This window comes from Oncorhynchus kisutch, linkage group LG18, assembly GCF_002021735.2.
Source record: "Oncorhynchus kisutch isolate 150728-3 linkage group LG18, Okis_V2, whole genome shotgun sequence".
Classification (NCBI taxonomy): Eukaryota; Metazoa; Chordata; class Actinopteri; order Salmoniformes; family Salmonidae; genus Oncorhynchus; species Oncorhynchus kisutch.
Genome location: NC_034191.2, coordinates 35122326 through 35140449, shown reverse-complemented (window position 1 = coordinate 35140449; position 18124 = coordinate 35122326). Strand labels below are relative to the sequence as shown.

The window sequence follows — 18124 nt, the reverse complement described above, 5'->3', positions numbered from 1 at the left end:
GAAGGAAAATAGAGAACATTTTCATACTGGAACCAGTCACATGCAAAATGGAGAATGACACAGGCCTAGCACAGTACAAATATGCAGTGTTTGCATAGAAATGGGTTTTCTCTCTCTCTCAACACATAATTCCCTCCATACAATACTCATTGACATACAAGTTGTCGCACACTCAACATTGAGTTAGTCAACATGAGGTGAAAAGTTAACTGTTCTGTCCAGATCCCAAAGTTCCCCCTCTTCCTCGGCACCCCCATCCCCTGGACCATCACTCCTCACTATTCCACTTTATGTACCACTTCAAATGGCCGCCTTTATGACAAGAGAGGTCCACTGCCTATAAACTTAGTGGTTCTGAAGTGGTGGGGGACCTGTAGTCTTGAAATGGACCTGATAAACACTTTCTCAATGCCGCTCTCTCTCTCTCTCCCTGTCTCTCTCTCTCTCTCTCTCTCCCTGTCTCTCTCTCTCTCTCTCTCTCTCTCTCTCTCTCTCTCTCTCTCTCTCCCTGTCTCTCTCTCTCTCTCTCTCCCTCTTTCTCTACCTCTCTCTCTCTCTCTCTCTCTCTCTCTCTCTCTCCCTGTCTCTCTCTCTCTCTCTCCTTCTTTCTCTACCTCTCTCTCTCTCTCTCTCTCTCTCTCCCTGTCTCTCTCTCTCTCCCTCTTTCTCTACCTCTCTCTCTCTCCCTGTCTCTCTCTCTCTCTCTCTCTCTCTCTCCCTCTTTCTCTACCTCTCTCTCTCTCCCTGTCTCTACCTCTCTCTCCCTCTCTCTCTCCCTCTCTCTCTGTGTGACTTCTCTCGCCTGGCCATTAAAATCCATTGAGCTCAGTTACTTCCTCATTGAGACAGATAAAAAATGAGGGAGAGAGAGAGAGAACCACAGTAGAATATATATGCACCTGTCGGCGCTAAATCACCCACCGTGAGCCCATCTTCATGTTGGAGGTTTAATGGACTACTGTCGGCTTTTTATGCCTCTTAAAGCTCGCTGAGTGACCACTTTGTAGATGTTCTGAAGAGGCCATGTTGCCTCACGCACTAAATCTTCCGCGTGCCACCGAGGATAAAATTCTCCCTTTATTCATGGGCTATTTACCAGATCCAGATTTATTACCCACAGCGTCCTCTAACAAAAGACTCTGCCCACCCCCCCAAGGCAGGCTGGGATAGGGACGAGGGGCTGCCGCGGGCGTGGAGGACTCATCCTCATTGGTGGGCTGCCCGCAGAGAGGAAAGTAGAGTCTGTAGTGTCTCTGTCGGATACTGGCACTGGGGAGGGGACCTCTGTATGCCCTCTGTCAATCAGCACCCTACTACACAGCATGGACCTGGCACACACACACACAACCTCAAAGCACACACACACACACACTCTCTCTCGAACACGAATGCGAATGAGGAGATACTACAGGAGCACCTGTGCGAATGAGGAAGTGCTCTGACCTCATCATGACCCTAGAGTGTCACCATGGAAACATCCATGCCTTAACCCCTTGCTGTTCGTCAGCACATGGGTCAGAGTTGAGAGGTCAGAGTTGAGAGAACTCTCCATCCCATTCCAATGATCCCCACACACACACTCCTCCTAATACACTGTCCGAGTGTGTGTGTGTGTGTGTGTGTGTGTGTGTGTGTGTGTGTGTGTGTGTGTGTGTGTGTGTGTGTGTGAGTATGTGTAACGCTGTCCGTCTGTCTGTGTGTCTCTGGGTGAGGATGGGACTGCTCATGCCTGTGACAGCACACAGGAGCCTCCAGTTCATGGACTTTAGGTGACCCAGCGCTGACCCCGTTGTATTGTGTCTCTCCGTTCCCCTTGAACACCCCACCCCTGTGTGAGTAATGCCCCCCCCCCCCTCCTCTGACTCTTTGTACTTCTCTGTGAGAGCTCTTCTGTGCCAGGACGGTTTCTCCTTCTCAGCTGTCATCACCTATAAACTCCCTCTCTGCTCATCTGAGATTAACCATGTGGTATTAAGGAGCTACACAAAAAGTCCGTAAGGAGTTACACTAAAATACTTCCCCAGCTCTCTCTCTCTCTCTCTTTCTCTCTCTCTCTCTCTCTGCACACTTTCTCATTAGCAGCATGAAAGCCCCCAGAAGCGCTGTGCCATGCCGAGCGTGGACACGGCCTGTGCGTGCGTGTTTTTTGCGACAAAGTTCTTTATATTAATAAATGGCAGATTAATTGCAAGGAATTTGATCTCGCTGGAAAACTCTGGGAGTGTTTCTAGTTGCCAAGATAAGGGACACATCAAAGGGCCACATGTGTTTGCTTATTTAAAGCCCCGGCAACCGTTATCAGGGCTGGGCAGGACTTAGACTCCACACATCTTGTTGTTTTGCTGTTTTGGTGCATTTTTTTATGATTATTTTCTTGTCGTGAGTGTATTGAGGAGGAGGCGTGGTGAAGGGGTAGGGGGTAGTCAAGAGGGGGTAATGAGTGTTCAAACCACGCTCCTAGCCTGCCCGCCCGTGGAGAGTCTCTGGGATTAGACCCAGGACAGAAGTTCTGCACTAATATTCACAATATTCCTCCTTCTACTTCGAGGGGCCGGCGACCAAAAACAAGAAAAAGATTGTAGCAAACTCCTGTTCTTACCTTCCCTCCAGCGCTCTCCATCTCTCCTGCAGTAGCCCAGGGACTCTCTCTTTCTCTTCAGCCACTTTTCTACAGTTTAAGACTAAGTACACACAGTCATCTCTGTGCCCTGGTCGGTGTGTGAATGCAGCTCAGTACCTATGTGTTCTAGGGCCCAGTGTGTGTTGCCAGCCCCCAGCGAACATGCCCATGTGTGTGTGTACCGGTGTGTGTTCACCACTAGTGTGTGTCCACATTCTCTATGCTCTGCCATACGCTTCCATAGAGCCTCACAGTCTCCTACTACTGTGCACGATGCGCTTATGCGCCTAATCATACTGATGACATTTGTCTGGGTGGCGAGGGAGGGAGAGCTGGATTGAGGGGTTGTGTACGAGGTTCAGGCATCCGTAGCGCACCGCCGGCCGCCGTGGCAGCCACCGCTGATTGTTTCCCTGACGACAGAATGCATCATATCCCCCCCAAAAAACGGATGGAGCTGTCGGCCGGAAAATCCCTTTGTAGCCCTACTGTCAGAGATCACCATAAATAACCATGACATCACCGCGGTCTTATCTATGGGCCGCTTGCTCGTGATCGATCGCACGGCTACCGCAGTGTAAATAGCTTCTAATGCCCCATCTTCCCCTTCAAATAGGCCCACGTTATTTATGACGGCCGTTAGGGTTACTAGTCCGGGCGGTGGACGCGATTTATTTTCTCCTTATGGTTGCTTTTGAGTCTGGACCAGAGGGATGGGGTGGAGGGGAGAGAGAGGGAGTGATGGGGGTGTTAACCCTCTTCCTTCTTTTTACACTGCTCTTTCTCCCCAACCAACTCCTGAGGGAGGGGAGACTCATCACCAGAGAGGGGGGGGTTGGGGAGTGGACCTGGGCGTACCTCGCCCCGCCCTGTGGTAACGACAGGACATCCGTTACCCTGATGACAGTGAGAGTGGCAGGCCTATTTGCGCGGCCGGCGGTGCGGCGTGACGGATTGGACAGGGGAGGCGGTTGGAGGCGGCAGGAGAGGTGACAGGCAGCATTTCCATTTGGGTGAAAAATCTGACTAACGTGTCTGTTGTGTGGAGAGTCTGAGGTACACAGACCCGGACCCAGCCTGCCACCACTGCAGTAGTTTGAGGCTGCAGCAGGATGAGGCTCCAACAGGCCTGGCCCATGAGGAGAGTCTGAGATCCACAGGCCCAGACCCAGCCTGCCACCACTGCAGTAGTTTGAGGCTGCAGCAGGATGAGGCTCCAACAGGCCTGGCCCATGAGGAGAGTCTGAGATCCACAGGCCCCGGACCCAGCCTGCCACCGCTGCAGTAGTTTGAGGCTGCAGCAGGATGAGGCTCCAACAGGCCTGGCCCATGAGGAAAGTCTGAGATCCACAGGCCCCGGAACCCAGCACAACCCAGACAACCACACAGAGTAGGCCAGAGCTACAGCAAGCACAACCTGTTGGCCACAGCCCTGGCTATAGAAATAGAATTTCTAGAGCATACATTCTCATTCAAGTTAATGTTCTGGGCAGACAGGCGGCCATATCGAGTGTTCCCATGAGTGTTGAAGTCAAATTGCTGTGGTCTGAGAGGCTTTGTCCCTTCTAGTAATTCCATTTCTATGACCTAACAACCACACACAGTACCCCGACCGCTACCACTACCGACCACAAATCTCTCCCATTACCACACTCTTTCCCAGGCACTTGGTCTGAACAAGGCTGTTCCCTGGCAGTGTATTCATAGCCATGCACAGTCTCTACTCTCTACTCATTCTATTAGCAGACTCCACAGATTTCACACACTGAGGGCTCTGTGGCTCGACTACAACACAGACACACTACTGCTGGTGGATTATGGGAAAAATCCACATCAACGCACAGCCGCTTGGTATTGGAACAATCTTTCATAGACAGTGGAATAACACACATGACGGTGCCTCATATTCATCATTTAACACAAACACGGCGCTATACACTAAGTAAGCAAAGTTCCCAGGAAAGGTTTTACACTAAGAGGCCAGGAGTATGGAGGAGAGCGTCATTCCAGTAGGGTGGAAAGATAGACAGCTGGGCAGCTGCAGAGAGACGCACCAGTCAGAAGCGGCAGAAACGTGTTATTTTGCCGAGAGCGAAAACCCAGGGGTTTCTGTGAGAACGGCCCAGGAATGTTCACCCTCACGCCTCATTGGCGTTCTCATCGCACAGGCACCGCGGAGATGGGACACCCACACCAGATTTACGGCGGTGTCAGAAGCTTCACAACACCATCCCAAACATGGTTCCCCTGGGGCCTGGGGCGGTTGTAACGTCTTGATCTGTGTCCGTAAGAAAACAGTCGTCCCTAACTAGCCGACGCTGAGACGTTGAAACAGAGAGGTAAGGATGGAGGTTAGATGGACGGGGGCCATGGGGGGTGGGAGGCCAGGCCTGGAACTGTTTCACAGCTAGCTATATTTATTTTGTTTTGACTAAGGTAAAATGGTGGCCTCTGTTTGCATGAACAGGATCATCGAGAAGAAGAGGGCTGGCCCGGGACACTCAACTGCTGGCTATTTCTTTAGTTTCAAAGCTAGCTTTATTTCTTTAGTTTCAAAGCTAGCTTTATTTCTTTAGTTTCAAAGCTAGCTTTATTTCTTTAGTTTCAAAGCTAGCTTTATTTAATTTTCTTGAAGTGAAAGTAGGATGAGGGGTAAAAAAATAGGAACCTGTTTGATAAATGAAGACCCACTGAGCACCGACGTCAGTTCAACGTCTAGTTTCGTTTTACATTTGGTTGAGTTGCCAACTAACGTGAATTCAACGTGAAATAAAATGCCCTTACATTGATGACTTTTTGCAAACCCAATTCCTTTTCCCTGTTGATTCAATGTCATCACAAATTTGGGGGTTGAAATGACATGGAAACACTGTTAATTCAAACCAGTTTTTGCCCAGTGGGGAGGTACTTTACAGGATGTAGTCCTAGAAATACTCTCAATTTCTCTCCATCTTTCTTTTTTCTTGCTATTATCTTCTTCCTTGTGTTTGTCACATCTCTTGGACTATCCTTTTGTCCTTCTTAACCTCCCACCCCCCACTCCCTCTCTCTCCTTCTGGCTTGGCATGCCCTCTCACAGCCCCTCTCGGGCAGCACCGCTCATAAACCTCAGCGCCCTCAAAGGGAGAGGATCTGGATCTGGCTTGCCCAGAGCAACCCACAAAGGCCTTTTTGTCCCCTGCAGGAACTGGTAGTGGTTCAGGAAGTGGAGGCCGGTCCAGCAGGGCACCAGCCGTGCCAGGCGGTGGGATGATTTATGGCTCTGTGTCCTGGGTAGCAGTTGGACCCCGTCCCGCTTTCACTCAAGGCCAGAGAGGAGCGTGAACCCAAAGAGAGGGTCCCCACAGCTCTAAAGAGATTACAATGCCTGTCATAACGTGTCTTGGAGGGGAAAGGAAGCAACCATAAAAATGGGCCCGAAGAAAAACAGGGAACAATCAGAGGCGAGAGAGAGAGCGAGAAGAGGGATGCCCCGTTAGCCTTTTTCTCAGAGATCCCACAGCTCTGCTCTCTGCCGCTGCTGCTCCTGTCCTGTCTTTTTCTTATTTTGTTTTGGCCGATGACAAAGTGTAATCGGCTGAGAAATTGATTTCCGTGAGACTTTCTCTCATCCCTGTGGAAGACGCTAACTCATTAGGACTTGACGGGCCTGCGCCAGGACCGGGAGACAACCATTAAGTTTGTTGGATGTGTCAGAAATGGCCGCTGAGATTTAGTCCGGGGGATAAATCCTTTCTGATGGATTGGTGCTGACAAAGCAGGCCAATGGGTGGGAGTGACAGAGACTTCCCAAACGTCTGTGCAGCCGAGGAACCATCGAGCTGCATTAACCCTTATCTGGGAGTCCCACTCAGACTACCTGCTGGAGCCGAGAAAATCCTATTAGGGGACTGCACGGGAACACTTGGGAACGGGAACGTTCCCTTCAGAACGCCGGGGAATCTGTCTCCCAGTCAGTGCATGTCCCTTCTCTTCCTCCCAGTCTCTCTCTGACAAGAGACACGGGACATCTCGCTCATTCTTTCATTTACTCTGACATTCCCTCTCTCTCTATCTCTCTCTCTCGTTCACTCTCTTTTAGTCTTCTCTCAACTCAATCACTGTTGCTTTCTCCCTCTCATTCTGCACCTCATCTCTCTCACATTCTCGCTCCACCTTCTCATAATCCTGTTGTTAATTTCTCTTCCTTTCTCTGTATCCCCCCCCCCTATCTCTCCTCTCTCCCCCCCCCCTCTCTCTCTCTCTCTCCCTCTCCTTCTTAGCAGTCAGAGGAGAAACTCTATCTGTCCCACTTTGTCCGCGGATGAGTGGATTGCATTTATCTGTGGATTGTAGGGTGACTGCCATGTCTAGCCTCAGTCACTTACCTCACACAGAAGTTTAGAAAAGAGTAATGCAAACCACATGAAGATACTCTGGCCGTCTAATCCAATAAGAGTTGGCTTTTTATTGCTTCATGTATTTCTTTAAACAATGAACAATGTTGGATATGAAAAAGATACCCTGCAAAAATTTTTTGTAACCAAGTTAAAATTATTCCTGAAGTTGATCTGAACGTAAACAATTAGCAGATATAGCTTGACACAAATTAAACCTGATTCACAGCATTTGTACAGTACACCTCAAGATGTTTTTGCTGAGATGTTTTCTAAGGAAAGCACAACTATGAAATAAAGTAGTGCTATTTCAGATCTGACTGGAAGATCCCAACACTTCCACACACTCAAACTCAAACACAGCTACATGGATCCAGGTGTTAATGGGATCAATATGTAACGGTAAGAGATAGGCCCTGAGTTAACCTAGAGCTAGGGCCCAGAGTTCTTCTTGATCAGGTTATGTGGTCACTGGTAAAGATAAACTCAGGGCACTAATAATATGGTATGGGTCAGAACTGGGTTCAAATACATGTGTATTTGAGTATCTGGTATTTAAAATAAGTTGTATATGTATTTGAGTATTTTAAAATGCACAGCCCAAACAAGTAATTGTATTGCAGTATTTGAATTGTTATTTGTAAAATCCAAATAGTCTACCAAATTGTATTTGACAGTATTTTCAAATGCTTATTTCAAATACTATATTCAAATACCTGGATTAAAAGTGTTGCAGTGAATTTGAGTATTTTCAAATACTTTCCAAGTGTATTTCTTTTCAAATACAAAATATCTGTATACTTACTTCCAATGTATGTGAAAGTAACTGAGAAATTTGAAATAATATTTGAACAGGTCTGGTATGAGAAAATATCTATATCAAGTTCTGGGTGTTAGTCTTAAGCGATAGCGCTCAGGTGTGCCACAGGGTACTGTATCACCACCCCTCGTGTCTCTCTCTCTCTCTATGCAGTCTACAGCCAATCCCAAAACCCAGACCACATCCGAGGTGAGGGCAAGCTCACAAATATTGACTTTTCAATAACTTAGACACGCAATGGCTATCATATGGCTCAAATTAAAGCATTATGGCATAATGGCCCACTGTACGGGTTAGGACCTCATTACAGCCATCGGGCCTCTGCTTCCTCTCCACGGTGGCAGCTCTCCCATTGGATCTGCTCCACTGTAATTGGAGGAGCAATATGGAGTAATTGAAAGAGGACTATGGTGTTGCTCTGTGTCAGGGTCTGAATATGCTGGCCTGCCTGCCTGTGTTTTAGCTCTTAACCTGGTAATGAGCTCTCAAACCAGACCCCCACACCCATTAGCCTTTGAACTGGGACAAGGGAGAGAGGGAGCGAGTGAGACGCACACACATTCAGTCACTGACATGCTCACACGCACACACACGCACGCACGCACGCACACACACACACACACACACACACACACACACACACACACACACACACACACACACACACACACACACACACACACACACACACACACACACACACACACACACACACCAAATGCATATAACAGAAAATGACACACATGCATACACACACAAACACCTGCATGCACACACACACGCCCATGCGCACACACACACTACTAGGAGAGTTTCAGGACATAATAACCATGTAAGAGAGTCTAGCAGCAGCTCAGAGAGGACAGGCGGCCCAGCCTTTGCCTGTTTGCACAGTTCCAACCACAGACAGAGACAGCTGTTTTGTAGCGTAGTATTAGTGCTTGAGTATTAGCGTTAACCGGTACTTAGATTTACTGCCTGGGTAATGCGATCTGACTGTTAGTTAAGGACTAGGGCGACTCAAGCAGAAAAAGCGGGACAGAGTTGCTATATTCCTCCTCTCTGTGCTGGACCTAAAAGTCCTGCCTGGCTGTGCCCGGAGCTCTGGTGTTTCTCTGTTTCTTTCAATCTCTCTCTTTCTCTCCCTCTACGCTCCCTCTCTCTTCCTCTTTCTCTCTGTCTCACACACAAACTCTCTCTTTCAATATCTTCACCACTCTCTCGCCACCTCCCCTCGCCCTCTCTCTCTCTCTCTCTCTCTCTCTCTCTCCCCCCTCACTGTTTCTGAGTGAGAGTATGTGTATGCGTGTGATAGACAGAGAGGACAGTGTGTCTGAGTGCACAAGAGAGAAATGGTGGGTTTATTCAGTGTAATGCTAGGGGAGACAGGGGAGACAGTTAGGGAGGTGTGTGTGATTTTAAAGACCCTTATACAGGTGTGGTTTCTCAACCTCTGTGTGCCATCACATCCTATCTGAGCAGAGACATACTCAGAGTGCAAAAACAGCTTGGGATAGTAGACATACTAAAGCATGTCTTATAGCATGTCTTATAGCATGTCTTATAGCATGTCTTATAAGGCAGTGTTACCATCTATACTAAGTTCCTAAGATTAGAGCTAATGGAACCTGTTTTTAGAATCAACCAACGGAGATTGGTTGTACCTATAGAGACACGGCGTAGACAAACCTATAGACAGACGTAGGTCATTGTGTTTGACTTAAGCTCTGTGCACTTCCTTTGGCCTTCCTATAGGATATGTTTTGCTGCCTAGTATGGGGCATCCGGTGTGCAGACGCTTGTCTGGCTTGAGTGGGCTGTTCAGAAGCTGAGTTAGCTTTAATGGAGTACCCACCGATCCTCCTCCATCCCACTCTCTATTGTAGCCTTTCTACCAGGTGAACCCCCCCCCCCCCCTTCCCAGCCACCCAAACACATCCCCTATTCTCCTGAGATCTAATAAGGTCTGTGACCCCTGACCTCTTAGGCTATCCACCCCCCTCCATCCACACCCTCCTTCACCTGGCATTGTTGCCTTCCTCTGGCTGTGCCACTAATGCCAGTCTTTGTCCTGCTGCAATTCACTCTGACCCTGTTCAATTAGTTAACCTAGCTTCCCCTCCCTGCTGGGATACCACAGACAGACAGAGAGAGGGAGAGAGAGGGGGGGAGAGGAGGAAAGGGAGGGAGGAGAGGGCTAGGAAGAGAGGGGGGAATTCGTTCATTTGTAAAGTAGTTTTTTTCCCCTTGGACTAAAAGAGAGAAGAGTGGCCTAGAGACAAGACTGTTGGAATGCACGCTCTGTGACCTCGTGGAGTGGAATTCTCTCTCTCTTTCTCTTTCTCTCTCCCACTCTTGAATGTGCCTCGACTTTCCTCGCTCCTCTCACACGAGATTAGAACATCAATAATAACAGTCCTCTCCCCCCAAGCTACCCTTCCACCACCACCAAACACGACAGATTAGACCAACGAAAGGGATTACTAATCAAATGAGAGGGAGGGAGAAAGACTCCCAACTTCTCTTGTTTTGAATAGACACCATGTCTCCAAGACAATCGACTTCCAGTCACACTGGAGGAACGCTCATCGCCCAGAGTGGACAATGGCATGCACGCAGAGGCAGACACACATATGCACACACACACACACACACACACACACACACACACACACACACACACACACACACACACACACACACACACACACACACACACACACACACACACACACACGCGCGCGCACACGCACACGCACACACACTGTAAACACACACACCCCACAGGGGCTGTTTAATAAGATGGAACACACTCCAAGTAAACAGGGAAGGGTGCTGTGTGGCCCCCACCTGTATCAGAGGTAGAGCTGGAGCTGGTGAATAGGTGGAGAATGCAGGGATGGAGGACGTTGGTAATGTGTTTTTCCTGGTAGAGGCTGAAGCCCAGACTCGGGCTGGGGACTGTGTCAGGGGCTGGAGATGGGGCTGAATTAGCACTGTAAGCTGATTAGGGTGGCTGGGCACAGCTCTATTTCCTCCAACACAAAGCAGGTTGGTGGAGGGGGGGCCGAAGAGGGTCCCTGTACGCAGAGGGCCACAGTCACAGCCGTGCTGCAGGCTGCACTGGAACAATGGAGCCCCCTTCCCTCACTAACTCACTCAGCGCACGAACACACGCATGCATGCACACACACACACACACGCACGCACACGGACACACACACTCACCATTCCTAAGACCAGGACACAGATTTAATTTGCAAGCATAACTCTCATTACAATTAGGTGTCTGTGTGATGTTGAGGCATCTATAAACAATATGTGTTCTCAGTAGCAGTGTTCCTGCACAACCTCAACCCTCAGTCTCTGAGAGGGATGGAGGGATTGAGGGATTGAGGGATGGAGGGAGGAATGTATTGAGGGATGGAAGGATAGATGGATGGAGGGAGGTATGTATTGAGGGATGGAAGGATAGATGGATGGAGGGAGGAATGTATGGAGGGATGGAAGGATAGAGGGATGGAGGGAGGAATGTATGGAGGGATGGAAGGATAGAGGGATGGAGGGAGGAATGTATTGAGGGATGGAAGGATAGATGGATGGAGGGAGGAATGTATGGAGGGATGGAAGGATAGAGGGATGGAGGGAGGAATGTATTGAGGGATGGAAGGATAGAGGGATGGAGGGAGGAATGTATTGAGGGATGGAAGGATAGAGGGATGGAGGGAGGAATGTATTGAGGGATGGAAGGATAGAGGGATGGAGGGAGGAATGTATTGAGGGATGGAAGGATAGATGGATGGAGAGAGGAATGTATTGAGGGATGGAAGGATAGAGGGATGGAGGGAGGAATGTATTGAGGGATGGAAGGATAGAGGGATGGAGGGAGGAATGTATTGAGGGATGGAAGGATAGAGGGATGGAGGGAGGAATGTATGGAGGGATGGAAGGATAGAGGGATGGAGGGAGGAATGTATTGAGGGATGGAAGGATAGATGGATGGAGGGAGGAATGTATGGAGGGATGGAAGGATAGAGGGATGGAGGGAGGAATGTATTGAGGGATGGAAGGATAGAGGGATGGAGGGAGGAATGTATTGAGGGATGGAAGGATAGAGGGATGGAGGGAGGAATGTATGGAGGGATGGAAGGATAGATGGATGAAGGGAGGAATGTATTGAGGGATGGAAGAATAGAGGGATGGAGGGAGGAATGTATTGAGGGATGGAAGGATAGAGGGATGGAGGGAGGAATGTATGGAGGGATGGAAGGATAGAGGGATGGAGGGAGGAATGTATTGAGGGATGGAAGGATAGATGGATGGAGGGAGGAATGTATTGAGGGATGGATGGATAGATGGATGGAGGGAGGAATGTATGGAGGGATGGAAGGATAGAGGGATGGAGGGAGGAATGTATTGAGGGATGGAAGGATAGCGGTATGGAGGGAGGAATGTATTGATGGGTGGAAGGATAGAGGGATGGAGGGAGGAATGTATTGAGGGATGGAAGGATAGAGGGATGGAGGGAGGAATGTATTGAGGGATGGAAGGATAGATGGATGGAGGGAGGAATGTATTGAGGGATGGAAGGATAGAGGGATGGAGGGAGGAATGTATTGAGGGATGGAAGGATAGAGGGATGGAGGGAGGAATGTATTGAGGTATGGAAGGATAGAGGGATGGAGGGAGGAATGTATGGAGGGATGGAAGGATAGATGGATGGAGGGAGGAATGTATTGAGGGATGGAAGGATAGAGGGATGGAGGGAGGAATGTATTGAGGGATGGAAGGATAGATGGATGGAGGGAGGAATGTATGGAGGGATGGAAGGATAGAGGGATGGAGGGAGGAATGTATTGAGGGATGGAAGGATAGAGGGATGGAGGGAGGAATGTATTGAGGGATGGAAGGATAGAGGGATGGAGGGAGGAATGTATGGAGGGATGGAAGGATAGATGGATGGAAGGAGGAATGTATTGAGGGATGGAAGGATAGAGGGATGGAGGGAGGAATGTATTGAGGGATGGAAGGATAGAGGGATGGAGGGAGGAATGTATTGAGGGATGGAAGGATAGAGGGATGGAGGGAGGAATGTATGGAGGGATGGAAGGATAGATGGATGAAGGGAGGAATGTATTGAGGGATGGAAGGATAGAGGGATGGAGGGAGGAATGTATTGAGGGATGGAAGGATAGAGGGATGGAGGGAGGAATGTATTGAGGGATGGAAGGATAGAGGGATGGAGGGAGGAATGTATTGAGGGATGGAAGGATAGAGGGATGGAGGGAGGAATGTATGGAGGGATGGAAGGATAGAGGGATGGAGGGAGGAATGTATTGAGGGATGGAAGGATAGATGGATGGAGGGAGGAATGTATTGAGGGATGGATGGATAGATGGATGGAGGGAGGAATGTATGGAGGGATGGAAGGATAGAGGGATGGAGGGAGGAATGTATTGAGGGATGGAAGGATAGCAGTATGGAGGGAGGAATGTATTGAGGGATGGAAGGATAGAGGGATGGAGGGAGGAATGTATTGAGGGATGGAAGGATAGATAGATGGAGGGAGGAATGTATTGAGGGATGGAAGGATAGATAGATGGAGGCTAATAGCTCACCACTGACCCCAGTACACTGGCTACTTGATTGTGACGTGGCGTTCTGCCTCTCTCTCCACACGCCACCACAGATTTCAATTAGCTTTCTTGGCCACTTTACAATTCATTAACGCTATACGGGACAACGGTCATTGAAACTCGGAGTGCATATTTTTTAACTGCAAACACAACGACACCATTTAGCAATCGTTTAGTGGGAATAGTAAGGAAATTTGAAAATGTGCTGTAATGACTTCACTGTTGTTGAATTAAGACTAGGACAATACACTGATACTTTGTTTTCAGATCGTTCCCAAGGCCAGGCCACCTTACTTGGCATTTCTAAGTACTTGTGTGTGAGAGAGAGAGAGTCTCAAAGAGTGTGTCCATTGAAAGCTGGTGAATGACAGAGTGGTTCATCCCTCCCCAGTGGCTGCAGGCTCTCTACGCTGCAGTGTGGGTCCATCTCTGGGACAGTCAAAGAGGCTGGGGCCAGCGGATTAAGGGTCCCTTTGGGTGGGAGTCTGACTAGGCTCTTTCTGCCTCTTTCTCCCCCGGTGACAGAGGTGACAGGCCGTCAGAGACACAAGACAGGGAGGACAGTCAGGAGACATCTGCATTCATTCAGGACAACGGCTTATCCACGCACAAAAAACACGCCCTCTCCAGTCCGCCCCTCTCCTCTCCTGAGCCCAACCTGCCTAAACCTCTCCCGCCCTCCCAGCCTCCTTGGTCGTGTCTGCCTGCCTGTCGATCTTGACGTGGTATCTGAATGGTATCTGAATGACAACCAGCAGAGAGGCTCCACGCACCCCCCCCCCCCCTTACTGTGTTCTGTGCTGGAGGAGTGCCTCTCAGGCTCAGGAGACAGACAGACAGACAAGCAGGCAGGCTGGCCCAGGAAAGCAGGCCCAGACCAGACCAACCCACCTAATCCTCGACTCCCCATTCACCCAGAACTTCTAATCTCCACCCCCCATCCCCCCACTCAAGAGATGCACAAAGACCCCTGAGTCCCAAGTCCCCCCCACCCGTCTTTCTCCAGTCTCTGAACCTGGACCCATAACCCCGTCGGCCAGTGTGATGAGGCGGTGGGCGAACCCCAATGAAAACTCATCGGGTCGGAGGATAACTCTCTCTCGCTGGGCCGTCTCTCTCATTGTTGCTGGTGGAGTGACTGGGGAGGATGGACACAAACAGTGTTTGAATTTCAATGTGCCACACGGCTCAAGAAAAGACAGCCGAATATGGACTAGTGGTGAGTATCCAGTCGGAAGAGGATCACCGCGTGAAAAATAACATTCAATTGCTCTGGGAAAAAGCATCCTGTTATTGTTTCCATATACAACAGACACAGTTTATGTTACAACATATGCAATACACTTCTATAATACCAGCAGTACATACATTATACCATTACTGATCTATTTCCAATCTAACAGTGATACTGAAAAAATAACCTTCCAATGTCATCAGGAGGCAACACATGCTGATCCACAGGTGATCACAGAAGAGAGGGATTTGTTTTGTTGCTGCTCTCTTTCCACTAATAGATGAACCCTCGATAACATCTCTCACCTCTCCCCCACTGTTCCCACTCTGATAAATGGTGCTTGTTCCAGTCCTCGGCTGAGCAGGACTTGAGTCGACTTTAGTGAGAAGATATCTTTGAGGAGGCAGAGACGATGGAGGCCGTCTACTGATCCTATCGAAGACTACCAGGTCAAATACACTCCGTATACATTAGCAGCTATACCCTTCCTTCCTTTCCTTTTTCTTTCTTTGGAGCATGGTTCTCTAAAACTCTCTCACTATCTCTTCTTTCATGTACTCTAGTTGTTATTAAATTGACATCCAGAAGGAGCCTGTGTACAGTGCAAAAACACACTCCATTTTCATTGAAATGAAACCGTTTGAAAGAAGCAGAGGATTTTATAAAGAGGAACATATCGTAAAACTCCTGTGATCAAGGTATATATCTCTCATGCAACCACACGGAAAAGTATACAACGCATGCATGCACACACACGCACACACACACACACACACACACACACACACACACACACACACACACACACACACACACACACACACACACACACACACACACACACACACACACACACACACACACACACCTGGCCTGCCCTCAGTGAGAAGCAGGAGGACCTCCAGCCCTGACAAACACGTTGGCTCTCTCTTTTATTTACTGAAGCTATCTTACCCATAACTCCCCATTCCTGTGTTCATAAAGCATCTCTGCCATAACTCACTATATTCCTTTATGAATAATGCCCAAATTTATGGTGATGGCGTGGAGCGCTGGCCTCCCTGGTGACAAACTTCCCCCGGTCTGTCACGGGCGCAGGCGGCAGGCGCTCTCGGCCCTCCATCACTCGCTCCAGATGGGCGCCACCGCTTTATCGCTCCCTGGTCGGTGACATCACCCCGGGACGCAGCGCAGAATTGATGATGAAAGCAAACAGATCTATCTTAACTCACATTTACCAAATCAATTTTTTTTTTTTTTTTTACAGACCCTTTTGCTTATTGGCATATTGACGGTTTGCGGGCACGTGATTGAGGGAGGGAGCGAGGCTGTCTTTGGAGGGGGACTTAATGGCGTTTACCATATTTAATGCAGGGATGTCATCACTGAATATCCGTTCTGAATAATGTGGCATTTCATCATAAATTCTTTACAACTTATTTACTTAATGGAAAGAGTTATGGGCCGCTGTCAGTGAAGTAATTAAACATAATGACACAGTGCTGCCTCCCCGGCCATCCCATCTTTCCTCCCATAATCCTCAGCTTCTTTTTAAATACATATTATTCAAGCTCCCCATAAATTACCAGCGGATTAAAATTCATGAAACCTTTTTCCTTTATTTTCTTCCTCGGGAAAAAAAGCCAGAGAGCCCGAGAGCTTGTTCAACCAGCCGTAAATCTCTCTCTGGGAGAGGCAGATACTTTTTAAATCATATTAAATCCCAATGTTAGTGAAATTATTTTTTTAAAAGAGAGCGGATTTCATTTCGCTATTAGGGCAATTGATGTGCTGAGTCTCATGGTAGTAGTAAATAATGAACAAAAAGTTGCTACTTGGAACAGAAACGTATGGCGGGAGTGAAACCATTTATTGGTCCTGTCGGAGCCAAACCCACTCAGTTAGACCTGATGGTCGATGATGCAAGTCTAACCATGACCACCGTTCCACCATCCAAACCAAATCTAAACCCAAACTATTTATATAGACCAGAGATGATATTCCACCAACACTGAGGAGTCAGCTAGCGTCAAATTGGGCCTAAGGGTTGGGAAACTTCCGTAGGTTATGATAGTGTACCAGTGTTAGATCATATTTTTTTATTTAGTCTACATCCTTGATTTTATGACTGTTTGTTAGTTAGTTAACCATTAGACAGTCATGCATGGTGGTTCTGGTGCTGTCTTACAGAAGGACAAAGACTTTGATGTGTTTTCACAGGGGGAGGAGGTCTCTCAATCCGAAATGAGAGGAGAGGATCTGTTTAGGGGGTTCTCAATTAGACTGATACCCTTATGACCTCGACCTTCTCCCCCCTCCCCTCCCTTCTCCTATCCCCCTCCGTAAACGAGACATGGGCTGACACAGACAGAGGCTGCACCTGACCTCCTAACCTCTGACCTTGTCCTGTGACCCCTGTCTTCGATTGTGTGCACGGCCTGGCCAATATTGTGATTGGCCAATGGCCGCTGTGGGTCTTTAACCGGGGCTAAAGACAGGATTTATAGCTTTTCCTTTTAATTGAGTTAAGAGGATAGAGAGTAAACCGTAGAGGGGCTGCCTGTGGGGCGCTCTCTGTTACCCAATTGGACTGGGGTGACATCACTCAGCAACAAACGCCACGGCAACTGGGACACTTCAATCCCAGAGACCAACATAGAGGCAGAGACAAAGTTAAAAGAAAAACTGTCACCCGCTGTCCTCCCTCCATTGCTCCCTCCCTCTATCTCTCCTTCCCTCCATCCCTCCCTCCATAACAGAGAACAGAGAGAAGAGAATCCCATGACAATAAACAGCAAGTGTTTCTCCTACCTCCCAGCCTTGGGTGGGGTGTCTCAGGCACGCCCGCTGCTCTCCCACGTATGGTCCTAAGCGCTCGCCCACGTCCACCGTCCTCTGTGCCCAGATGCCCAGGCCGCCGCCGACACCAGGGACGCCCGACTGGCGCAGCTGGAAGTCGGGGGGAATGGGCATCTCATCCTGGGGCATGTAGAGGGCAGAGTGGAAGGGGGATGGCTCCAGGGGAGAGGCATCATCATCAGCGGAGAAGCCAGGGGAGGGGGAGTCCTCTGCTGGGGGGGCCAAGGTTGGTGCCGCGGGGTCTCCGTCCAGTACACACACATCATCCAGGACATCAGAGGGGTAGAGGACAAAGTCCTCACCATTACCTGATGGAGAAAGATAGAGTGAGAGAGAGAGGCAGAGAGAGAGAGAAAACTTGAGGGCAAGGCTCTAGCATTTCTACCTAAAGTACAGCATCAGTGTAGACTAATTTTATTTTACCCTTATTTTACCAGGTAAGTTGACTGAGAACACATTCTAATTTACAGCAACAACCTGGGGAATACACTACATCCCCAAAAGTATGTGGACACCCCTTCAAATTAGTGGATTTGGCTATTTCAGCCACACCCGTTACTGACAGGTGTATAAACTTTG

General features: G+C 48.8%; 1 protein-coding gene across 17 annotated transcripts in view; it reads right to left on the bottom strand.

The window, feature by feature from the left end:
* The window catches only part of mecom (MDS1 and EVI1 complex locus), a 189043-nt gene that overhangs the window by 95539 nt on the left and 75380 nt on the right, over nt 1-18124 (bottom strand). For all 17 annotated transcript variants that reach the window (XM_031795889.1, XM_031795894.1, XM_031795896.1 and 14 more), the window contains exon 2: nt 17498-17853. In XM_031795889.1, coding sequence (XP_031651749.1) covers nt 17498-17853 — 356 coding nt within the window. The remainder of the gene's footprint in view (nt 1-17497; nt 17854-18124) is intronic.